Genomic DNA, 26,258 nt, shown 5'->3' with positions numbered 1-26,258 from the left:
GAATCACGCTAAAATGACATGTTTTAAGTGTTTTGGTTATAGATTTGAGTTTAACTGTTATGTCATTATCTTAATCTGACTTTTGAAGACCAATGCAAATTTGAATTACTTGCAACATTTTGAGGAAAGGTTAAGGGAAATGTACCTCTGTGTCATATTGTTGCCACACTGAAATGGAAAGTCATGGATTAGTAAGCAATTCAGGTCATAGACTCTCTGATCAACTGAATTAGGATTTCTTAGTGATGCAAACAGCACATGTAAAACCAACAAACACAATTAATTGGTGAAGTAGGATACTTTTTCTCACTAAATAAACATTCTCAAAGTTTGGATCGTTTAAAAATTTTCTGTAGGGGATAATACTACTGTAATAAGAGATGAATAAATGTGGAGGACCCTCCGTATTTAGTCAAGCATTATTGCATATTCTGAAAGTTGAACTATGAAAATAGTTTGGAAACACTTTGTTAGCAGAAGCACAATACTATTTTGTTGCAGAAGACATTCAGACCAAAGTCCCTGAGAGTAAACATTCAACTCTCTTTCTTTGTCTTATTTAGTAAAACTTCTATTTGTGGTCTCCATAATTTCACAGCTTCCCAAATCTCCTACTGCGAAGCTTTAAGGGCACAAAACATTTCCTCTTCTTGTCATCATCAATCATAATTAGGCAACAATTTCTTCACCTTGGATCAATTTGTGCCATTGAGATCAAACAGTGGTGTTAACAGGCACCCGGGTTGCTCCAAAGTTAATCTGTATCATGTGTTATGAGCACTGATCTTTCACGGCACAAGTCGGCTTGTGTGCTGTATCGTGTTTCGCCACGGCATTATCTCCCTGCAGCTAAAAGGGAAAATCCACTGGTGTAGCTTTTTCACATCCACTGATATCAGCTGAATAAGATGTTGAACACCATACATTCCTGTCCAGAGCAAAACGGATCGTCACTGATAAGACTATCTTTTAGTCTTAGATATTTAAACCACTAGTTTCAATGGGGAAAAAGGGGGACCGGGCTCCAGATTCTGCTAGAAGAAAGTTCTGCAAACCCTCCCAACCGGTTCCCAGTTTATGTAAACTTTATTGAACTTGACCATAAAGTCAAGGTGCTTCAAGAGCACGATGGCGTTATACCTGGAAGGTGTAACCTTATAGCGTTGAGAAATAGGGTAAGAAATGGACGTCGCCAGATGAAAGCCCGAGAGCGGAGCATTGTTCCTTACATAATCTGTTTGTAGTTAGCAGGAGGCGGTTGTTTTTTACCCCCTTGTACTGTAGCTTAAGCACTTGTCACTTTAAACTAGAGTGATCTGAAATTTTGCTGGGTGATTGCAGAGAATGCTAATGCCCTCAGAGTTGTATCCTGTGGCCGTTTAGGCTCAAATCAAACCCAGAGAGACGCAAGAAGAAGCGGGGCTGCAGCGCTGTTCCCCCTAAGACGGCTGCTAATGAAATCCTTCAACAAGTTTCTTGAGATCACAGAGCTGGGATCATGAAAATCAGGTTATTTTTTAATCATGAACTCTTACCTTTAAGAAAACCTATATTGCACAGATAGAAGGTCGATAACTTAGGGGCAAAAAGTCATATTCTCAAGCCTAATTACTCATTGTTTTAAGAGTAAGATTCATACGTTTTTAGGAGTTATTTTATTTTCTATTTTGGGACTTGTATGAAAAAGATTTGAAGCTGGTCGAGTGTTGTTCACAAACAAAACGAAAAGAAATTTGATCAGTATTGATATTGATCAGAACTGAGCTCTTTCTGATTTCTTCTTTGGAGGATACAAATTCAGCTCTGACAGCAGTTTTTGTAACTTTTATGTCGTTACTGTTTATCTTAAGAGCACAGGTAATATCACACTGAATGTGAGAGAAGAGTGCAGATATTCACATTTATGCTGATGACGCTGTTTTTATATTTAATAGTTAGTAAAGCATCAGTTTGAGAATGAGTGTCTATTAACTTAGTCACAGTATGAAATGCCATGTCTCAAGCTAAATGTGCTCTAACCTTGTTTTTCCTCCATGGACTGAATTTTGAATCACAGAAACTATTTAACTGACTCATGCTGTGAATATTTTCAAGCATTCGGTATTATAATTTACGTAAACAGCACCTACAACAAGAAAGCCTCTAAAGATGCCATGAGTCGAATTAAAATCTTGGATTTGGAGCCCAAGATCAAATCATTGTCTTTTTCTTGAGAAGCTGTAGAATTGGAGCTGACCTCCAAGTGGTTTTATTTCATATTTAAACTGAACTTCTTAAAGAGGTTGAGAGAGGCACTCAAGAGAGATTACCACCCTTTCTAAATTTATTTGAATACATTTGACAATAATGGATTTTCTTTTTATGTGCTGGTTGGTCCTATGAAGTGTTTTATATTTGCATTTTAAAGTAATAATACAATTTTTAATGTGTGTAACCAAAGTCCCAAGTAGGTACAATCACAGTAAACACCTTAGGCCACAAATGTTGGCATCCATCCCTTTGTAATTGTTTGCTCACAAATGAAATGCAGCACTGGTATTGGTCAGTAAATATTAATGAGTTTGGTTAATGTTTGCATAGCAGAGCTTGAAAATGTGGACGGCATCAGTTTGACAGTCTTTTACAGTGGGGTTAACACGTACAGCAGAAAACATTTGCATCGGCTCTCGGCGAAAAATCTGTCAGAGCAGCTTTGGTGTTTCACAGCTCAGAGGAAACACGATACATTTTATGCACTTGATTGTCACTGGTTATCAGGATCACCAGAATTTTCAAATCACTGACACACACACTAGCAGTGAGATTATATTTCTTCCTGTCATAAAACAATTAAGGAAATCATTTTACCAAACAAACCTGGAGCGTCCCTTTCTTCCCCAGTAAATATTTTGTGATCTATTAAGCTCTTGTCGACGTGCATCTCACCGAGGCAGCTTTTGGTGCTTTTTCTGCGGCTTTCTGCTTCTTTTCAAACGGTGAACAACAGGTTTCTAATTTCCAAATGTGTGGGTGTTTAATGAGGCCTGAGACAGTTTATTCTCCAGCTATAATGCCGTCCACAACATCGTGCACGGCTGAGTGTAATCATGCAACGCTATCTGGCACAGACACTCTTTGGCAGCAACGAGGCAAAAAACCTGCAGCCCAGAACTGCTCCACTTAAAGGAGGCTGATGTGAGCAGAGCAGACAGGCGAGAGTGGAGTTCCCTGCAGTCATGCAAAATGCAAGAGAGATATGACTTTATTACAGCTCCCTAATGGTGACATAACAATCTGTTCAGCCACTTCCCTTCCAATCTCCGAGCATTTTGAGAGAGCGCTTCAGACGACAGCTAAATGTGGTAAAGACGACTTTAGTGACTTTGAGGTTGTTGGTGCCAGCCGAGCTGACGATATTCTTATTCCAGAAACTGCTTAAACTTGTGGGATTCACGCACAACCATTGCTTACAGAGAATGATCCAAAAAGAGATAAAATATCCGTAGAGCAGCAGAAGACCGCACTGGACGTCACCACTGTCAGCTAAAATCAGGAAACTGGAGCTACTGTTTGCACAGGCTCACTTAAAGGTGAATAACAAACTGAAGAAAGTTGGTGAAGTTCCAACTTTCAGGTGGTAAGCTCAAACGTTAGCGCAAACAACATTAAACCATGCATCTTGTCTTGGAAATCAGGATATTGGGTGAAACGCATAAAAATAGGTAAAATAATACAAAGTGAAATTGTTAAAATGATTTAAGATTTTTATGTTTTTTTAATGATTTAATTAATCAAAATACTCAACTGTTAAGCAATATTAACAATAAATTGGAGGGAAATGCTTCGGTTATAGAAATGGAGGTAACTAATGGATATGAAATGGCCGTGTGAACTGAACAAATTAATCAAGAGCCCACAACTTTGCTTAAAAACAAAGTAGCACGGAAGTTTTTTTTTTTTTTTCTGAAAAAACCCCCATCTTGCTTTCAACTATGTTGACTTGATTAATATTATTCCTAATAATACATTTGGTATCAATGTTAGTCTCCATAAGTAACCATTAAAATGATGATGTGAGTCACAGGTTCAATACCTGTTGCTGTTTGAGGGTGAGAATATTTTTGCAAGGCACTGATATCATCTGTTCGGACTCATTCTGGTGATAAATACCGATGCTTTTCACGGCATTGTTAACTGCACGACTGCCGTTTGATGCAAGTCATGCATGTTTAATAACAAGCAATTTGCAACAATCTATTTGTGGATTTGGGAAATAAATAAAATAAACTCTAACTTTCAGCTTTATCCTTTCCAGGGTTTGAGGAAGTTTAGATGTAAATAATGTATATCTGAAAGCATCTTGCACCATCAGTGCTGCATCTCCTCCAGGGGACATTATGGCCATTAGGTTTTTACCAGGAGTTGTTTGAACAAACATCCTGTCAGTTCACTTCACCTCTCACCTGTTTTTAAGAGCACTTTGCTCTGCAAACAAAATTAAAGTGGGGTACTTCAGCGAACTCCTTTAGTTTTAATCTTCTGATAAAAACCCTTGTAACTTTGTGATGCTTGATAGACGATCTTGACTCTGCTGTGTTGCTATTGATCAACTGTTTTATGTTGTTTTGCTTTAGTTGAATCTTTAATTTGCATAGTCAGGATTATATTCATACCATGATGCATTTCTGTCTGTATTTGGTTTGTGTTCTTGCTCCACATCTCTCATCATTATTCATGCCAAGACTCTCTTAGCCTTTTTCAGCCCACCTGGGCCATGCTTAGATGTTTCTATCTCACACCAGCTCTACATAACTTCTCTCCAGTCTCTACCAGATTATAAACAACCTTCTCCCTGTAGATGTTTAGTGATCTTCTCTTGCTCCAGTTTGTCTTCCTCTTTCAAATCAAGTTCAAGTTGATCTCACCTTGGCTACGAGAAACCTCAACCACCTTTTGGATATCTGGATATCGACCCGTCCTCTGATTCGTTGGCACCTATTCACTAACAGTCCTTTTTACGCAAGCTGACATCTGCTTTTCTGGGTTTGACATTGCTTGTTTGCTGTCCGTGTATCTTGATTTTGGATTGGTGCTTGCTTTAACTGCAGAGTCTTTCAGTGCTCTGAACTGTGTATTTGGAGTGTGTCTCCTGCCTCCATCGCTGACAGCTGTCACTGTCAGCATCTGCTGCACTATTGGAGTCGGCCCTGAAGACTGGAGGGAAGTGGAGTGCTGAAAAAGTCCCATGTGGTCAAACTGTGCCAATCGCCTCTCTCTGATACCGCTGTCTCTTTCCACAGCCAAGCCATGAATTGTGTGCCCTGACTTCTCTTCAATAAATAAATTCTCCTTGCATGTGCATCCCTGCATAGTGGCTCTGGAAGCATTCAAGCCACACTGGGAACAAGCTCCACTTTGGTCTGAGGATACAGGTTCTTTCTTTGGGACCAAACAGCTCCAGAAAGCGTCCATGTCAACCGATACCCATACAGCTCACTCCACAAAATGTCTTGAAAGACATGAATAAGCCTTTTCCAGATTCACAAAATACATAAAACACACCTGAACCAGACAGCAGATCTGTCTCAGAGGACAGAGATCTGGCCAAGATTCGGAAAATAGTTGGAGCGCTTCCGTTTTTCCAGATGTAGAAACAGTAGGCAGCACTAGTTTTACGTGAAATAAGAAGCATCCAGTAGTTGTTAATAACAGAAAGAAATATTTTACAAACTGGACATAAAATTTCGTCTTCTTCTGACATCTTGAGGCGTCGTTTTATATTATCTGGGGTGATCAGGCGTTGTGACATTGTTCATCTCAGCTAATCGGCAGTCCTGGTAACATGGGAGTGGATGACGTTTGACAGGCTCCATGTGCCTTTTGAACATCAGATCCCTCTGGCTGCTGTCACTATGGATCTTCGTGTTGGCAAGAAGGAAGCAGTCATCAAACGCCTCTAAGGACACGTCCGTGGACATCGCAGGTCTCATTTATGTCAATTAAACGTCTGCTATTAATTCATTGCATCCACATGGCAAAGTGTCTGTCATGCAGCAGTTAACTAAGCGCTGTCGCTGCGCCATCTGCGTATCTCCGAGTCTCTGGGTTTGTTTCAGCTGAGTGGTTGAACCAAAATAGTTGAACTGTTACAAATTGTGTTTCACTTGGGACTCTGATGAGAGCCAGAGAGCTGGTGAACGGGTCAGAGCTCTGGCACTGAGGCAGGGCTGCTGCTGCACCACAGACCCCTACTTATATAGAAAACCAGTTATTACTCTGTCTTTGGAAGAACAAGTGTGATAATTGTGAGTGCTTTACCTTTGGTTATATTTCCTTAATCAGAGACTTTTAAGGGATGAACGGGGACAAATTTGTGATTTTTTAACATTTTTTTTTGTGAACATAGGAGTCCAAGGGTTTCTGATTCTGCTGCTTCCACTTCTTAAAATAAACAACTCTGCCAGAGCTGTGAACCTTTCTTAATGATTGCTGTATCACAGAGTAAACATGTGGATGCATCAGCTGTTGATTCATTCACATATTTACATTCATGTGTAAATATTTGTCTGAAATGACAGAATTTTCTTTTAGTACTATCTCACAGTAAATCTGTGCAAGATACAATTTGAGAGACCTTCTTTCATATTCTGAAGTTCTGCTTTGAACGGTTTGAAAAAGCCCAGATTAAGGTTTCTATGCTCTTTAGCTTCTAATAGGTGAGTTCACAATATTACAATTGGGTTGTGCTTTTACTGTGTGTGAATTTATGTTCCCAGCAAATCATATGGTTGCAGTTTGCCTGGGGTTCTTTTTGTTTTTGTTATATATATATTTTTAAGATTATCTATGTCTTGGAAGGACAAAACTTCATTATTGTTCATGCACACTATTCACAGTGGAGGATGGATTATACTGGCTGCTGCAGCTCAACTCACTGCTGATTACATTTATGATTGTGAAGTCAAAACGCAAAAATCAAAGGACCAACTTTTTCTTAAAATTTTATCCACACACATTCACTGAAATTTGGAAGAAGCCAAAAAGTGTTATCCAAACAAAATGAGTAGCATTTCAGCTAACCTCTCCACATGAAAACATCATCAACAGGAGCGAGACATGAGCTTATTGAATACTGTAACAGTTTTTTTTATTAATAATTTACTGAGGGTCAGTAAATTTAGGATTTTATTGCGATAAATTCACAGACTACTCTACTGTGTTTGTGCTTTTGCGTAAATATTGTCAGCAGCTGTTCGTTAATGACTCCCTTCATCCTCTGGGTGCTGTGTGTAACAGCAGAACTGCATCGATGACACAAGCTGGTGAGGAGCCTCAGGTGTGTGTACCTGGCACCCCGCCACTCCGGCTATTAGCCCACAATCCAGTGATCTCTGGTTAGGGAGTAGTTGTCCTTTTTGCTGCATCAACTGCAGCTCAACCCCTGTTGTGCTGCTCAGTCACTGATTGTTCAGTGATATGTGTGTTTACAGATGATAAATTCCCAGCACTGAGCTGTTGTGCTTGTAATTTCAGGCTGTCACACTGGATAAGCTGAGTGATGCACAGCTGCTTTGGCCTTAGGCAGAGCCGAGCCAGAAGCACATGCTGACAATTCACAAGAAGAAGACGGGGAAAAAATGTTTGAAGCATGGATTGTTGGAGCTCTTTGGTGGAAAAGTGTGTGGTCGTGTTATTGTCCTGTCGCTAATTGCCTAGAAAAATGGGGGTGGGGGGAAATTCAACAGGAAATACACCAGCTGTCAATTAACCCTTTGATTCCAGTATCAAACTATTCAACACAAATACTTTTGCTTTTAAATGTGACTTTCTGGCAAATTGAGAATATTTGCACATACTACAAGTACAAACTGATATTTTGAGGCACATTTTCTATTTAAAAGCACACAAACTTTGCAGTAGGAACATCTAAATATATACAGATGCATCTCAGTACATGTAAATATCATCAATTGACATTTGATGAATTTGTTTTCTTTTTTAATTCCTTCACCTCTCAAAGTTAAAATCATATTCATAGAGATGAATTACATCCGGTGGGAAATATTTCATTTAAATCATTCAGCTTCAGTCAATCTCCCACAAACTCTTGAGCTGGTTTTGCTTCACAGTCCAGTCAAGGCTGCTGTTACTCCTGTTACTTCCACAACGTCTTAGTTTTTATTGCAGTTCCTCCTTCAACTCAACATTCTGTTTATGAATTTATATTCTGCAGTCTTTAAACAGCCAGCTTCTTCATTTAGGGATCTTTTGTGGCTCGTGCTCTATTTGGACATTAAAAATTTGAAGATGCCAAAAATGAGTTCTGAATCCATAAACACTTACATTAACTTTTTACAGTAATTCTTTGAATTTCACTTGCATGTTGTAGTACAATTATAATAACTGTACATTAAAATATAACTTGATGCTTTATGACTGACCATGTCAATGTGTGACTTTAGTCCAATTGCAACATTTGACAACAAAGCAGTATAAAATCGTATAAATTTTGAACACATACATTCTTGATCACCAGCAGTAACAAGGCACAATCGTTTACGGTATTGATCAGAAACAAGAATCCCACAGGACGGGTAAGAAACCGATAGGTCTGTATTCACAGATATAAAAGGTGCAGAAGCACAAGCCCCCCTCAGACAGACTCTTTCAGTTTGGTGCAAGGGTTCAACGAATCTGTGCCTCCCTGCGCCACGTCGGTCCCTGCAGCTTCTTCCCAATTCAGTCGATAGTTTTCCATTAGGACTGGAAGGCTGTCAAAGCAACTTGTGACCTCCTCTCACCCCATCGGAGTCCACTGGCCTCTGATGTGCGTATCAATATGAATTTCATCCCTTTGTGCCCATCAGCTGCGAATCCCAATGTCCATTAGTCTCAAGTATCTTCTTCCTCCAACTTGTACTATTGATTTTCGTGTGTCTTTTTGTTCGGAACATGTAGAAGGATCTTAAAGACGAGGACCGCTCCATATGCCCCGAGTCTTTCACCGGGACATCAAAAATTACCCCCAGTCTGCTAATTAAGTAACTTGTCCCTGCTGATATGCCACTTTCTCTCTTGTTACTGCTGGGTTTCCTCAGCACAGACTTCTGGACGGGGATCAGATGACATGATGGACCAGAGCTGTGACCTTGAAGGTCAGAGCTTTTCATCTCCCAGGCCACAAAGATATGACCTGTTGTCATACAGAGGGACATCACAACATATTACCTCCCGGGAGACGTCTACACTCATCTGATACCGAAAGGTGCCATGTTGATCTGATATGAGTTACAAGGGGCCTTTCCTTCCTGCTCTACTTTTCAGTTGCTAATGGTTATATATGAACAAATATATTTGATGTATTGAATAATATTTAGGATTAAATTGGAGAAGTGATGCTTAAAAGTTATTTACTGCAGGACAAAATCAGTAAGTCTACTTAAACAGGTGATATTTTAATAAAACAAAGCAGAATATTAGACATTATTGTAGGTCCAAAAAACTATCTCAGACTTTTGTCTTTATTTCTAAGAAGGTTTACAATTTTCTAACTTTTTGGTTTAAGTTTCACTCTTTTGTTGGTCTGTAAAAAGGGGTTTATCATTTAATATCGGTATTGAATTCCAGCCTTACTTTATTGCTCAGTATGTAGTTACAAATATCATTAAAATATGTAAAATTATTTGGTAACACTTTATTTGACATGGTGTGCATAAGACTGACATGACACTGTCATAAACGTGACATAACACCTGTCATGAGATGAAGGAGTTGCATTAAAACTTGTACTAAAAGTCCATTAAAATGGTCAACCTGGCATTAAAAGTGTCATTATTTAGCGAATGACACTTCGTGACAACAATTGTAGACATTAATGAAGACTGCTTCATCTTCATGACGGGTGTTACGTCACGTTTATGACTGTGGCACGTCAATCTTATATTTTTTTAAATGAGTAAACTGAGTTCATCCATGTAGAATAACTAAGAATTACGGAAACAATTATAATAATTGACAGAACAATACATTTTGTTTTCAGTGACTTTTCATTGGACTTCCTGCTCCTCCATAGAGGTATTTGCTTCTCGTCACAGTCTGCTGCTCTGACATCGTAGCTAATAGGGGTTATTGGAGCTGAGCTACAGATTTCTTGACACAGGGAAGGACTTCCTAAAAGATGAAGATGTATAACCTTTGGCTTCATCTGTGTCGTTGCCACTCGTGCAAGACCTTTTCATCAGATATAGTCATTGTAATCCCTGAGCCCCTATTCAATTTGCAGAGGCACCATGTCACTGCAGACCACTAAAGCCGAAGGAATTAATGGATCAATAAGCCCTTTGAAAGCCTGGTGGGACGGTCCTGGTCCCAGCGGTTGCTATCCAGTTACGGGTCATAATGAATGGGGTGTTGTTTATGTTGTAAAGCGCAGCGTCACTGAGCCCTTTGAACAAACCACCGAAGCAGAGCTTAGTCACAGCTAAAGAGTTTTCAGGGACGGCTGGGGTCAGATCAAATGAAAACTTTCGCATGTGGGTCAAGAAATTACCCAGGATGCTATTTTGATCCAGTGTCTTGGCTATTGTTTAATCATGAACTCTGACCCTAACTTAATAGAGGCCTGTGGTGCTTTACATGGTCTGCGTTCTTTGGTCGTCCATGTTCTCTTGGAGTATGTTTGGCTGACCAGCAGCATTTTGCCTCTGTTTAATGGTTTCTCCTTTTGTGGGTAATGGCTTTCACTGAGGTTAGCCTTAGAAATGGCTTTGTAACCCTCTCCAAAATTGACAGATGTCAGTAACTTTGTCTTTAGAACAGGAGGTGATGTGTTACTTTTTTTCCTTTCCAGTTTAAAAACTTTTTTTTATTGGATTTTACATATAATTTAAACTTTTTGCACTATGATTTTAGCGCTGCAAGTAAGATAATATGATACAAATTTAAAATAAAACAAAAAATAATAAGCCACTATCACCATCAAAATTATATTGTTGTTCCTTCCAACCAAAGATCTGCCTTGTGTTGTATTACAGTTACATTACTGAAGGTTTCAACTGTCTGGAAATGCCCTGAAGAAAAGAGCCCAGGAGTTTAAATGAATATCTGACTTTCTAAAGTTTCTAAAGCTTAACATTAATAACAATTCATGGTTTACAGCAATTGTGTTTTCACAAAGGGCCAAGTGGGTCTGGATAGCTTTTTTCCCGCAATGCAAATAAAATCATATTTGTATTACGTTTTGTATTTATCTTTCTTATATGTGGGTTTTCACCAATTAATAAGCACCACTTGTTGGTAAAATCCCTGAATTTACCAGCTGGTTTTCTGGTTTTCTGTTTTTTTTTTTTTTTTGATAAATTTATCCCAGTAGTCATTGAATGAGAGGTGGGACGCATCCTGGACAGAGAGACATGAAGCACAGATAATCATCTACAACACCACTGACAAATAAGGAAAATTTAGAGAGGTCAGCTGACCTACATGCACTCATAAAACATGCAACAGCCTGTTGATAGATAAGCATATCTCTTGTACACATCCTCACGGTATTGTTTTTTGTCAGCCATGTAGCACGTGTGCAATCTGTGTGGATTTTTTACGTAACAGCCTTTATAGTCTGTTACAGCAATTAAGGCTCAGTCTCACACATCGTTAAGTTGAGTCATGACAGTTAGTAGCTGGACCTGATCCAATCTTTCTTGAGGCATTATAAACAGTAATTGCCAGTCATCACAAATCCCATCTGAGAAAGCATGCAGAAAGCTCCCGGCGAAACAGCCTGGTTGTTTTTAGCTTTCTTGCTATGTGGCCGTAGCTGCGTGGCACATCAGCAACCGTCCCGACACTCGCATCCTGCTGAGAACGGGACCAATGATTCACATGAAAAAACCAAATAATTATCTGACGGCGCTTAATAACTCTTTTATGAATATCCTTCTTTTGAATAAGTTAAAACTTCAAAGGCATTCATATCAGTTCCTTTTTTTCCAGCTTTCATTGTTGCAACCATAAATTTTTATGTATTTCTCTGGATTCCATATTAGAGACAGTTGAAGGAAATAATCTGTTTTCTGTTCAGTAACAATTTAGTACCATTTACATATAACAAGTTAATTTAGAAAAGGGAGGTGTGCTTTTGTGTGTAGTTCACTTCTTTTTTACACTTTAACAAAGTCCAGCACAAAAATTCACGCCAAGATCTCACCTTTTTAGTGAATGGAAACCTCATGTGTGTAATATAATCTCTGCTCTGTGAATGCCTCAATGATTTCCAAGAGAACTTTATTGAAGGAAAAATTATTGACTACCACAGCTGAGTCGGGGAAATTGATGATGAGGAGACCTCCGTTTCAAAATGCAAGTCCAAACTGCAGTTCAAGTTTCTTTATTAGCATTGAAATCCATGGAAATCCATATCCCACAGAAGCATAAAGAATGGTTATTATTTTATACTATATAAAATCTGGCGTTGATGGGTGAATGAGAAAAAGAAAATTCTTATTAAAGAAAGTCTGAGGACGTCCGGCTTGGTACCAACAAGGTGCGGGTCTAATCAGAAACCTTTTGAAACCTGCAAAAGCTGAAAACGGTTGGAAAGCAGTTATATATAAACTGCTTAAATAGTTCATATTTAAGCAGAAAAATCTGGTGTTAGAATGGTTTAGTCAAAGTCCAGCCCTAAATAGAATTGAGAATCCCTTGTGGTACTTCAAAAATCAGCAGTTCTCACAGAGGATTTTCATAAAATCTGATTTACCTGAAGCAACTTTGAGAAAATAAGTACAATAAGATAAAATGTTTATTTGCAACTTATGAAGTTGCATTTGACACAACAGTTCTCTCCGTCCGTACAGTTCACACAAAATGAGAACCATGTGTTCGTAAAGCTCTTGGTTAGAGATGGAGACGAAGGTCAGTCCAGATCTTTACTTGTCTTTAAAAACTGTCTCTGCTCCTCTGCATGGCATTTAGTCAAATGCTCGTATTAAACTACATCACAAATTTTTTTCCCTACTGATCGATTTCTCCAAATGAGCGCACACCGACTACACACGCGTTGGCTGTCTGTCTTACCAGGTCTAGATTTTAACCCTCCTGTTGTCCTCGGCTTATGTCGACCGAGGACAAGCCCTTAAAAAATATGTTTTTCAATTGCAGCTGCATACAGAAACTTTAATCTAACAGTCCTGCATCAGAACTATGGTGTGCACAACTCAGGGGGAAGTTTAGGCTCAAGCAATCCAAATGTGAACTTTACAAAAGAAATAAAAATAACCAAACCCAGGCCTCAGGTCAGACTGACCGGAAGACTAAGGAAATCACAGCTGGACAGGCAAACAGTATGGAATGGCATCATTGATCTCCGTAAAACTGATATCTTTTCAAATTTCCCCCCCCCCTGTTGCCCTCGGGTTGACATGACCCGAGGACAAGCCCTTATAAAACATTTTTTTTAATTGCAACTGCATACAGAAACTTGAAATCTAACAGTCCTGAATCAGACCTACAGTGTTCACAACTCAGATGGAATTTTCTGCTGCAGCAATTCAAATGTGAACTTGACGAAAAAAATAAGAACAACCTCCTCTTGTCTTCGGGTCAAAATGACCCGAAGACAAGAGGAGGGTTAATGGATCTTTTTTCGCCTGTGACAGATGAGGCTGTGGGGTTTCAGTCTGGCTCGGGGCAGACTGCTCGCAGCCGCTGGGGTCATTTGAACCTTGTGGTTGCAGATGAGAGAGTGCTGAGACGCAAAGAGCCAACGCTGCGTTCACAAGCGTCCGACAGAGGGAGAGTCAGGAAGTCTGGCGACTGTAAACACCACCAGAGCATCCACACCAGCCATCCTCACACACACACACACACACACACACACACACACACACACACACACACACACACACACACACACACACACACACACACACACACACACACACACAGAGAAGTAACTCTTTTACAATACAACTAATATTTGAATGAGAAAAAAATCTCTATCATTGATCTCATTAATCTTTTCTTTTCCATCTTTCCTGTGTCTACTGTCTGGTTTATACTTTACAATTAAATTTAAATTAATAGTTATTTGTATTACACTGTGAATCAGAAGCAGATTTCTTTTTTTCACTTCTGAAATTATGTTTGGTACAAAATGTCATAAAAGACATATTCAACATTTGAGTTCCTCCTGGTTCTATCTATGGCTCTTCACATTTACACTAATCCAAGCATATTATCTCATTGTTCTTTGATAGTTAAAGCATGATCCATAATTACTGACACCCATAGTAAAAATCTTAATAAAAGTTGCTAAATGTTTTTCTTTATAGATTCTGGGCTACACTAAGTTGCTCTTTGCTGCAGTTTTCTAAAAAGAAGCCTTTGGTTTTTTTGAAAACCTTTTTCTCCTCCTCACTATGAACGATATCAACACCGTTGATGTTCTTGTTCCCATTTACTGGGCGTCTGCCACAATTGAATGTTCCCTTATCTTTCCAATTTTGAAAACAATAAGAGTCTGTGTCACATGGTATTTCATACTTTTGCAAAATAGAAAATCATGAATTTCGTAGCAACTTGAGGAAAAGTCAAAGTATACATGATCAAAAATAAAAAGGGAACTCCAGCAGGCATTAACAAATTAACCCAAAATTCTGCTTTTCCTCTGAAACTGAGTAAAATTAAAATTTTATAACCAAACAACCAGATTTTAGAAAAGTTGATTCGTATGTCTATTAGTTAAATATTCCTTCTTAGCTGGTCACTAAAAGTTGTCTGGCGTTTGATGCCAGTAAGTTTAGATGGCTTCATCGAGGGCCTTAACGCAGATATTCTAGCATAGATACATGGATTAATGCAAAAGAAAGAAATAGAGTGGAATAAAACTATACCTTTGACTTTTTAACTTGTTGTTTTTTACAATTCAAATTCACAATACTCAAAGAATGAGCCCCAGTTTGACATTAGAAAACAAAAAAGGATGCAAGTGCACACAGCAAAGGTAAAAAGACAGGAATCCAGCAGAAACAACAAGCGATCTGCAGGCGTACTAAGTGGGTGAATGAGCAGGTTAACAGCGATGGGGCCTTGAATGGCTGTGACAGGGAGAAAGCGGCGAGAGGCTCCAGCACTGAAGGGACAAGTGACCCGGAAACAGCGAGTAAAGTGCGGCTCGCCCCGGCCTCTTTAGAGAAAGGGGGAAAGAAAATCTGTGCAGAAGCTTGGAGGTGAGTCTGCTTAAACACACATTTCGCCCAGTTCCCTCAGTGTTTCTGCAGTGATGCGTCGCTCAAACCAACAGCACAAGGAAGAGTTTGTTTTTCTGTGCCAGTTCCTGCTCACGACTGTGGCATCATTACAAACAAACTCCAGTATATATTAGCCCCTTGGAGTCTAATTGACCTCAGATCACTGTAAGGAAACACTGTTTGCATACTCGAGTTTTTATGTTTCAATGGACAGTTTCATATTCTGCCAGAGCCCAATAAACATAATTAACTCCACAGTATGCACATGGAGTTTATCATAGAGGAAAAATGCCTTTTAATTATTTCTTTCCAAAAAAAAGAAGAGAAGAAAAATCAGAAAAACAACTTTTTATAGGGAACTATTAAAGAAGGGTTCAATTTAGAGATTCAGAATAAAGATGTTTTCCAATAATGATTATCATAACCTCATTTCATTTCTCGTACTTAGACAAAGCTTTCTTAACACCACCTCCGTCTAATGAACAGTGATTGTGAATATTTTAGACAAAACTGCTTCACAATAGACAAGAACTTTGCCACTTATAAGTGGCAATTTTTCTTTTAATCTTAAAAATTTCATAATTACAAAGCAAGCAGCTCTTTTTGATCTTCCCGAGTCACTTTGTGACTTTAAAATATTTTTTACTGTTTTCTCTCTCTTGGGTATTTCAGTCTGAATGAATGAGTTTGAACAAAAAGATGATTGTTGCCAAAACCTGACAGTTAAAATAAAATTTAACTTATTTTTAAAGTTGTCAAAAAAAAAAACAAAACATAAAACTGTAAAATAAAACGAGACGATGGGATTTATGGAGGTAATTCCTTTTTAGTTTGGCTTTCTCAGGGTTTTCAGGCTCTCTAAGCTGTAACAAACACAAACACGACAATATAGTAGAAACTTTAGGTGTGTAAAAAATAATAATCAAAATAAAACATTTTCACGCTTACTTTGAGTATTTATAGACTGACTCCCTTTTGAAACAGTGGGGGAAAAAATTCTTCTGCAACAAGTCCTCTGCACAGACTTGTAAATGCGCAACCAGGCGGGTTTTCTGTTCAAATAGCGGCGATGGTATGGATTGCATATATTCCACATTTTATTGCAAAATTCTTTGTCATGATTAGAACTGCGTTCACAGTTTAACAGTCTCATCAAATGTCAAGTGAACAAAAACTAACACAAACAATAAGGCCTTATATAAATACACAAAATCAGAAGCGCGCTCACACTTACACGCATGCATGCATACGCACACACACACACACACACCCACACGCGCACACACACACACACACACACGCACACACACCCCCCCCACACACCCACACACACACACACACCCACACACACACACACCACACACACACACACACACAGTGAAGTATTACTGCGGGGTAACAAAGCTGATGTATCACTTGGTACATTCGATCAAACATGCTGTGAAGATGATGAACTCCAATAATAATAATAATAATAATAATAATAATAATAATAATAATAATAATAATAATAATAATAATAATAATAATAATGAAAAGAAAAAAAAGTGGCACATGCATGTTTGGGAACTGGTTGATGAGAAATCATTTGAACCAGGCCGAAGAGTTAATTAAAATAATAATAATAATAATAATAATAATAATAATAATAATAATAATAATAATAATAATAATAATAATAATAATAATAATAATAATAATAATAATAAACTGATCGCAGATGATTGTCGCCTGTAGTGTCCGAGAACAAACCCACTCAGTCTCCGTCAAACAAGCCAAAATATTTGCCGGAGTTGGAGAAGTAGATGTAAGGCGCGGCGTTCGCGGTCGGAAATACGAGGGGGTAAGGCATGGGTAACAAGCATCCGCCCAGCAGGCTGCTGTCTTTGTAAAGACTCGGCAGCTGCGAGTTTTTCCCCGCCTCGGCGAAATGTTCCGCGGCCAGCGGGCCCTCCATGTCCGTGGACAGCTGCCTTTTGAGCTTGTTGCGGCGGTTCTGGAACCAGATCTTCACCTGGGTCTCCGTGAGCTGCAGTGAGCTGGCGAGGCACGCCCTCTCCGAGCTGCTCAGGTAGCGCTTCATGTCGAAGGTGGCCTCCAGCTGGAAGATCTGCCTCTTGGAGAAGATAGTGCGGGTCTTCTTCTTGACCCCGGCTTTGGTGTCGGCGGCGGACTGCTGCCGCTGCTGCAGCGCGCGCCTCGGGAGAGCGCCTTGCGAGAGCGGCGCGCGGCGCGGCGCTCTCCCCGCGCTCCGCCGATTGGACTGTGGGCTTCACTGTGTGGAGAGGTGACGAAATACTCTTTAAACCTTTTCAGATTAAATAAACGCGAGCAAGCGCTTGTTTTGATGCTTTAAAGCATAAATCTGTTGCTGAAAAAAGCCCGCTCGTTATTTTATTTTTTAAAAGTAGAGAAATGTGGGAGTCACCTGTCTCATCTGACTCGCTGTCATCCTTCCTCGGGACGTCCCATGCCTCCTCGCATCTCCTCCGAAAATCACTCCCACTCCCAGCGTCCCTCTGCTCCTTTAAGGCGTCCAGACGCGCGCCGTCCTGCCGCTGCCTCAGGTTTAAGATGCTGTCGATGGTGAATGTGAAACATGCGCTCCGACTCGGCCCGTCCTCTTTGCTCATATTCTTGGGCATCTCATGCGCTCCTGCTGGGTTCCACACTCGGACTCTCCGAGCCGCATCGCTCCTCTTCCACCGCTGAGACTGGCACGCGCAGGAGCCGGTGATCCCGGAAGGGTGCGGGATCAGCGGCTCCTGATTGGTGGAGTTGAGGGAGCAGACGAGAGGCGGGATCAGCGTTCACGTCGGGTCGCCATATTGTAGCCTAAAAGTTTCTATTTTCTTTCCCAGCCATGAAAATCAATGTGTATTTGTTGTTTCCTGTCGAATAGTGCAAATTAAATCCAGATTCCATTGAACTCAGAGCTCAGTCTTGGAAATTAAAGGCTCCATTCACATTCAAATGTGTTCAAGATTTTTAAACCTCAAACTGAAATTTTGACTGGATTTTTTTTTTTTTTTGGATAATTTAAAAAAATTAGTTCAGGGCGTCAAGGTGTCCTGTTTCTTTAAGAACTGTGCAGATTTGAACTCTGAACTCCTTCAGTTCGGTTTATGCTCATATTGGTGCATGCGCACTCACCAAAACACAAGGGAAGCTGTTGTGCAATTTGGTGCGTACATTTTATTCACATTTGTGACTCAAAAAGTGTACAAAGATCTGTCTGAAAATTCTCTTAAATAACAAAATACATAATAATAGGTGTGAGTCGTGATTACAATTATTGTCGTGACTCTGACAGGATGAAAACTCACAAACAATAAAATGTGTTTTTGCAACTGATTGATTTATAATGATTACATAGTAAACATTTTAAGAGATGAAGGGATTTGGGAGATCATGTTGGAAGGTTTGTCTGACTTAAACCAGCCTCTCAGTTCATGAAAAATAATTTCCCAGCTTATTTATTTTTGCTTTGATCGCAAAAGCAGAACAACTACAAAATTGCCATTTTGAAATGATGATAGCATTTAATAAGGAAACAGTAACTGTCCCTAAAAAGACAACAAAATATATTTCACTGTGTTTTAGTTCACGTTTTTCACAGAACTGTTAGTAATAAGCCACAATTGTTGTTTTTCTTAAGCACAAACAACCTGTTTATGATCATACCATCTCACACAGGTTCAAGTTGAAACTTGTGACCTAGTTCAGACTTGGACTAGGTCACTACAAAACTTTCACTTTTTTGTTTTTCTTAGACAGTCAGAGGTGAGACTGATGTGCTCTGGATCATTGTCCTCTTTCATGTCCCATGTTTTTGGTCCCCATTGCTTTAGTCATGATTTTCCGGTAAGGAGCAGCTTGGATGAATTGTTGATGTGCTTATGGAGCATTTTTGGTCAGCTGGATGCTTTTTGTTTATTTGTGAATTGTGTCAATGTGGTTCAGAGTAGCTCCAAACCCATTAAAATAACTTTGAAAAACTTCCCAGACTAAGAAAGAGAAATGACTTTTCTGCTGAACTGTCTTTGAATTTCTTCAGATCAGGCCACAAATTGCTGCTTCTTGAGATGCTCTAGCCTAAATTAAAAATTCGATCAAGCGTATGAGGCTGGTAAAATAGAAATCAGCTTCCAAAACCGTTGTTCATCATAGTTGATTTATGATTTAAAGTGATCCAATTATTTTTTTCCCAGGTTGATCTGAGTAAGTTACGACCCTTTTAATAAATAAAACATCATTGAAAAAGTCCATAATGTATTTTCATCAAATTATATAAAAAGACATCATAATCCGAAGTGTGAATAATAATAAAATAAACTACTTTTCACATTGCAGTGTTCACCAGCCACCTTAGATAATTGTCATAGTGCTGTACATCTACTACATAAATCTTTTCCCTACAGTTCTTTTATCGGATTAAGACCTTAAGGTTGTGAAAGCCATAGTAATACAGTGAATTTATTATAATCTTGAAGAAGCCATTTTGAGATTAAATTTGAGAAGGAGGCATAATCCTGCTGGGAGTTGCCATTAGAAGATGTCTGTGGTAATAAAAGAAAAAGAATCCCTGTTCACCAGAGATTCTTCCAGTTAAAAATATATTTATCTTATAGTTCAGATGATTCAGAGATTCCAGATTTCTTACAAAAATGGAGAATATCGATATTCAGTAGCTTTATAAATTTACTTTAGTCCTGGATATCTGCTTACACGGTTCTCAACACAGAGTAAGTCTTAACAGGACACACAAATATCCAACAGAAAACTCAGTTGAGGTGTAAATGACAGAATTGTTTTTTTGTACCACTCATGCCGCCCCATGACGGAATGCTGCCCTGGGTTGAGAACCAGACTCCTTTCACCTTTTTCCAAGAGAAATAGTTAAAAGAAAAAATCCGGACATCTAAATTAGTGTGTTAGAATTGCTAATAGTGTCTCTTTACTTTTAAAGCTCCTTACATCATACCAGTCCTGTCATCGGTGGTGACATATACATCAACGGGTGGGTGAGGTGTCCAGTCAGTGGACAGGTGGGATCTGAGACCCCAATGACTGGCGGCGACACCTGAGGCAGGCCGCCCAGAGTCAGAGGCGTGCCGATGTTCTCTCGGTACACCACAGGAATTCTGACGACCCTGTGGGCGGCGTAAGGCACCACGGCTCCACCGCTTTCTATGTCGGCGGTGATCTGCCGTTTCCACTTGTTCCTGCGGTTTTGGAACCAGATCTTGACCTGCGTCTCTGTGAGCTGCAGCGAGGCGGCCAGTCCAGCTCGCTCTGTGCTGCTCAGGTAGCGCTTCAGGTCGAAGGTGGACTCCAGCTGGAAGACCTGGGTACGGCTGAACACGGTGCGCGTCTTCTTCTTCCGCAGCATTTTGACTTCACCTGCGTGCAAAAAGAGATTTGGTTTGTTTATTATTGTTCTTTTTTTGTGTGAGAACCAGTATATCAACCTGTAATATCAGATAGAGACATCATAGCCATTTGGACCCGGACACTTTATGCACCAGGTTCAACCAAACTTTTAAAAGATACTTCAGCAATCTTGACAACGTTAAACAAAATTGCCAAAACGAAGACAATTTTTCAGTTTTTGAAGCATCAGAAAATCATTTTCCTAAGTTATAACAAATCAACTCTTGTACAAACTGTAAAATACAATTCTTTCTTAAAAAGAGAGCAAGAGAGAGAGAGAGAGATTGTTCACATTGTGTTTATAGCTTACCTGTATCACAGTTATCCTCCTCAAGGTTGCAGGGAGACTGCACAGTTTCTTCCTCTTTCTCGTTTGTTGAACTATCGTCTCTCTTCTCTGATTCGTCGCTCTCGTCCGCTGAGTCTGGTAAAACTTGGTAATCCCCTCGTCTCTGTGTTGCACGGACCCCCCATTTGTCTGTGACGCTGGACCCATAAATATCTGTGGAGAAAAACAGAGAAACGAAAATTTTTTTACTTCAAAACAACATTTGCACCTGAGAAAAACAGGGGTCCAATATTAGAGCAGATACACAATAAAAAAAATCTGGTAGCTTTATCTATTAAAAATAATCTACATCTTGTTAAAAGATGTAACGGCCCATGAAGGTCAGATTTTTATTTTGAAAACAGATCCTACCTGAACATGTTGATTATAATTTAACTCGCCTCTTGTTTCAGGCAGCTGTTGGTCTTGTTACATTAGATTTGCGGTTGATAAAAATTTCCTCTTTGGAGCAAATTCTGGGGTTTGTATCCCACTTTACCAACTTAGCTAATGCTAAAGCTGAGCTAGATCCAAAGCTAAGATACTAACTTTGAGAGAGTAAAGCTACAAGTAAAGCTAATAAAAACTGAACCATTTTTTTTTTGAGTGAAGAAAATTCAGAAATTTTAAAATAGCTCGCGTGCCTTAAAAAGTAGAAATTGAACAAATTTTTTTAGGAGCCTTTTCGGCCTTAGTGTTTCTAAATTTAGCTATTTGTCCTCAGAAACAATTAAACATTGTGTAAGTTTTATTTTCTCCTTGCCAACTGGCCTAAATGAAAGCGACTAATTGGAGAGTTGGGCTGTTTATTCGTGGAGAAACTTTCAGAAAAGGGTTATCCAGGTCATGTGTTACCAATCAAGCTTTAAACATTATAAAGGAGAGGTGATGGGTGACTTCATTATCTTATTATAACACAAATGTTGTCTAAATTGGACAATTCCCACTGTTGCCGTCTCCCCGGATACAATTATCTATGATTATCACATATCAAAACAATCAGCTCTTCTATCTAGGACACTTAACCTTTATTACACTGATTCAAATAAATAAATATTAAAAAAAGTGATGTTAATAAAAATGGCTGGAATTTTAAAACGTTCCTTGTTAATTCAAACATTTTAAAGACATCTATATTCATTTTTGGTTGTACATTAAAAAGAGACCAAAATAATGAATAGCATGTCATGACGGCATTAAAACTGAGAGAAATGGTAATAAGCTAGCTATTATCCATCCATTATCTAAAACACTTCTTGTGGGCCTTGTGTTCGTCTCCAGCAGCCATTGGGCAAGAGGCGGGGTACAGTAATAAACCTTTTTAATTTTTTTTGATAAAGTGACAAGTGTACCATTTTAATAGCAAAAATTTCCCATGTGCACTAACTGAATCATCTTAAACTCAGAGTTAAGATGGTTAGCTTGGAAGTGACTTTAGCATTAGCGCTATCAATAAACTAGCTTAATACAAACCTACTCTTTAAGCCTGCATAGAAGGTTTCTCAATCACAAGTCTAATGATAGTTCTGACATGTTTCTGATATATTCACCGGAATACTTTATTCACTTTAGAGGGAAAAGTAGTTCTTTTCAGTTTAACCCAGTAAAACTGTAAATCTGAAACATTGAAAATAAAAAAAACAAAAACAAAAGAGAATAACAGAAGAATGGAAACCGTGGGATGGGACAAGTGGAGGCATCTGCCTCTCTTGTAAATCTTTGCATTGACACAGATGGTAACACTTTATTTACAAGGTGCAATATTTACAAAACTTCATAAATGCCCACTCAGTCCAGACCACGCCTCCCTCAGTTTAGCCACGTTGTTATAAAACTGCTGAAATTCTGTTTTCCCATTTGGTCTAGGTGTGCCAGCTCCTAGATTTAGCCCCAATCTGGTCGCCCCTCTGATAACCGTCTGGAGACGCCTCTGCTGTTCTCTGGACACACTGACCTACATCATCTGCTAAAAACAACAAACCGAACGTGGAGGTGAGGCCTGTCACCAACATAGAAGTAGCTGATGATTCATTCGAAGTCATTTTAATGGACAGAATTTAATATCCTCCAAGAGTCATTTTTTACAGTGCAGCTGTTTCGACGCAGCAAAGAAAGGCGCGAGACGGGAACTCACCTCCAGGTTCCTGAAGCGGCCGTCCCGGTTCCAGCAGCCTGCTGCCCACCGGGAAGGGCGCAGCCCCCCAAACGCTGAACCCGGAGGTCTCCACGCGCTCTGCGGCCGACGAATCCGCGCCGGATGTCCGCAGCAGATTCTCGATGAAGAAAGACGGAGCGCCGAGTTGGGATGTCGGCGCCTTATCGTCTAACATTACGACTTTTGCGCTTGTGGAGCCAGCTGGTTTTTGCACCTAAAAAAAAATCCCGCGGAGGAGAATATTATAAAATCCTTCCTGGGAGAGACGTCAGTTCTTTCTGCTCGATGTAAACCATCGCGGCGCACTCCAAGAGCTCCCCTTGTTGGAGATCCAGGCGCAAAACTCGCGCTGGGGTTGATCTGAGGACAGAGAGGCAGCGGTATTAACTACTCCAAGACAGAGAGAGAGGGGAAGAGAGAGGGAAAAGCACCGCAGCGGTGTTTCCTCGTAGCTTATCTCGCGGGCTGTGTGTCAGTCCGCCGTCAGGGACAGCAGAGGAACTGGATTTAGGTCAATTAGGAGGAAAGCCGCGCAGAGAGACGGTGATGTCCTCAGGGCTGGAGATGGAGAGCGCGTCCCGAGGAATGGCACAGTACCGCCTATTGGTTACATCTGTGCATGCACGCCTTCGCTTCACAGCGATTCTAAAACTGATTTTCAGAATAGATTTAAGACGGTCGGAAAAAGGGAAGCCTGTTTTTGTTCCAATGGTCATTTCCCCACATCTCCTTTTTTTTTGTTTTTGTTTTTTTGTTTTTTTTTTTGTTGTCAGAAAACGTCACTGCGCTCAACGTCAGACAGCAGGAAACATGTCAAAGCAGCCGAGGGCCCAGAAAACCTTTCATTGATCAGTTCTGGAGACAATTTTGATATTTGGTTGACAATAAAGCTGCTAATGCGAAAACATCTATTTCAAAATTTCACATATTTCATGGTAAACTTCCGTTTTGAGTGTTGTATTTTTCCTCGGACAGGGAAAACAATAAACCACCACAAATGTTTGTTTGCTGCTTTAACCTGCAGAAATAAGGATTGCACTTAAAATGATATGAAACGCACTATGTAGGTTCCACACAGAGACTGTTATTGTTAAGCCTTTTTGTGTTAATTATGATATATATTTTTATTTACAACTAATGAAAACATGGCGTTCAAGATTAGACATTTGATTAATAAAAAATACTTTATATATATATATATATATATATATATATATATATATATATATATATATATATATATATATATATATATATATATATATATATATATATATATATATAAGTGGTACCTACTTGAAGGTTGTTTTTTATTCCAAAAATCACTTTTAATCTGACAAACAAGTCTATTGAAATGTAATAGATAGATAGATAGATAGATAGATAGATAGATAGATAGATAGATAGATAGATAGATAGATAGATAGATAGATAGATAGATAGATAGATAGATAGATAGATAGATAGATAGATAGATAGATAGATAGATAGATAGATAGATAGATAGATAGATAGATAGATAGATATTGTACTTTTCCACTTTTGTACTTTTTCTAAGCATTTATTTCTACCTTTGTTTCTTTCTTTCCTTTTTTTTTCCTTCCTTCTTTCTTAATTAAATCGTCTTCTGTGTTTGTGTTCCATGTTTTCTACAATGTGTGTTTGACAAATCAAAATAATAATCATTACAATGAGAAAAAAATATTACTAATGCTCAAATTTAACCCCCAAAATTATTGGCATATGTTGTTGCATGTAGGTTGTTAATTTAAATAATCCCAGTAATAGTAATAGTAAAGTTTCTCATTAAGTAAAGGAACACGAAGACATCCTCTAATAAAATGTCACAGGAAAAACTGTAGCCCACAGTTATTTCCAGCATGTTTTGTTTATTTTTGTCCAGTTGAACAAACTCGTCACCTGGCTTTTGTGACTGAGATCTGCCTCTGACAGACTTAATGAACCAATCAGTGATGAGTTTTGAAGCCCAACAATAACTTAACCTTCCAGGTCAGAACATTTTCCCCGTCCTGCTCTGACAAACTGACACAGAAGTATTTTGACACAGTTAGCGGATCCTCTCAGAGCCTTCAGACCGTCGATTGTTCATGGGGAAATCATCGTTTGAGCCTTAAGGCCCATAGATGGACCGACTGTGAGCTTTCCTGAATGTTTAGTCATCTAAGAAGCTGCAAAAAGTAGAGTAAAATGCCATTGCGTGCGTGGAGTTGTAATCGGATTTTAACATTTTGAAAAGCTTTACTTTCATCTGTGGGCAGCAGTGTTGAAAAAAAAAGAAAAAATCAGAAATGCTCAGAAGCTCAGAACATTCCAGGCTGCACAGTTTTGCTCTGCGTTTTGATCGACTGCACTCACTTTTCACAGAAAACAACCCTTTGCTGATGGTGGACATTAGTGAAATAAACAGAACAGAATGAACAAAAAATAAATAAATAAAAATATCTTATTAGCGAGAAAGAGAACAACAGCTTTTTTTGGTTTTTTTTTTTTTACCCATAAGACAAAAAAAAGTTCTCTGCTGCAGCCTTGAAGTTACTTTGTGAAATCCTCTTTGCAGTAATCGCTTATGAATCTAATAGCCTGGTGGCTGTTTGTAGTTTAACACCTCCACTGAGCTCCGGAGGGAATTTGTGTGCACAAAATGATTTACATTTGGTGTCTGATATGTTTCTAATTTCCCGTAGAGCACAGAAAACCTGAAGAAAATATTTACATTTATATTAATAACCTGGATATCTTTCAGGTCTTTCAGGTCTTTCAGTGCAAAACTAGCAAACTCACACTTGAGAACTCACTTTTTCTAAATGGGTGTAGATTCATCATCAGGGTCAGTGTTTTATTTGACTATTTTGCCTCAACCCTAAATAAATAAAACCATAACTTGGACAGCCCACTTAAAAAAAAAAAAAAAAAACATTGCGTTCCCATGCAAAAACATCTAAGATCTCGTCAGGACGGTCAGGTTCACTTTGATTTAAATCTTATTTAGTTTGACTCTGTGGTTGATGCAGGAGTGACGTGTCTTTTTTTTTTTTTTTTTAAAGAAAAGTCCAGACAGCTTTAACCCCAGGACCAAACCCAAATACAAGACAAT

At 39.1% G+C, this 26,258-nt stretch overlaps 1 protein-coding gene and 1 pseudogene across 1 annotated transcript; both read right to left on the bottom strand.

Moving 5' to 3' along the window:
- Positions 1 to 16,542: 16,542 nt before the first annotated feature.
- On the bottom strand, positions 16,543 to 17,927 carry LOC129354909 (homeobox protein HMX2-like; annotated as a pseudogene).
- Positions 17,928 to 18,421: 494 nt separating this feature from the next.
- Positions 18,422 to 23,769, bottom strand: LOC129354906 (homeobox protein HMX1-like). Its single transcript, XM_055024457.1, has 3 exons — positions 23,123 to 23,769; positions 20,971 to 21,162; positions 18,422 to 20,630 (listed from the first exon to the last, which is right to left on the bottom strand). The coding sequence occupies exons 1-3, from the start codon at positions 23,316 to 23,318 to the stop codon at positions 20,206 to 20,208; spliced, it is 813 nt and encodes a 270-aa protein (XP_054880432.1). The 5' UTR covers positions 23,319 to 23,769; the 3' UTR covers positions 18,422 to 20,205.
- Between the last annotated feature and the right edge of the window lie 2,489 nt (positions 23,770 to 26,258).

This window comes from Poeciliopsis prolifica, unplaced genomic scaffold (assembly GCF_027474105.1).
Source record: "Poeciliopsis prolifica strain line A6 unplaced genomic scaffold, Auburn_PproV2 SCAFFOLD120, whole genome shotgun sequence".
In the NCBI taxonomy this organism is placed as follows: Eukaryota; Metazoa; Chordata; class Actinopteri; order Cyprinodontiformes; family Poeciliidae; genus Poeciliopsis; species Poeciliopsis prolifica.
This window is presented reverse-complemented; position numbering and strand designations above follow the sequence as displayed.

Excerpts from the sequence above, each read along its gene's own strand:
- LOC129354906 (XM_055024457.1), bottom strand. The coding sequence starts at position 23,318 with ATGTTAGACGATAAGGCGCCGACATCCCAACTCGGCGCTCCGTCTTTC. Across the intron at positions 21,163-23,122 it reads GCCGCTTCAGGAACCTGGAG|ATATTTATGGGTCCAGCGTC; the intron begins GTGAGTTCCCGT and ends TTTTCTCCACAG. Across the intron at positions 20,631-20,970 it reads GGAGGATAACTGTGATACAG|GTGAAGTCAAAATGCTGCGG; the intron begins GTAAGCTATAAA and ends TTTTGCACGCAG.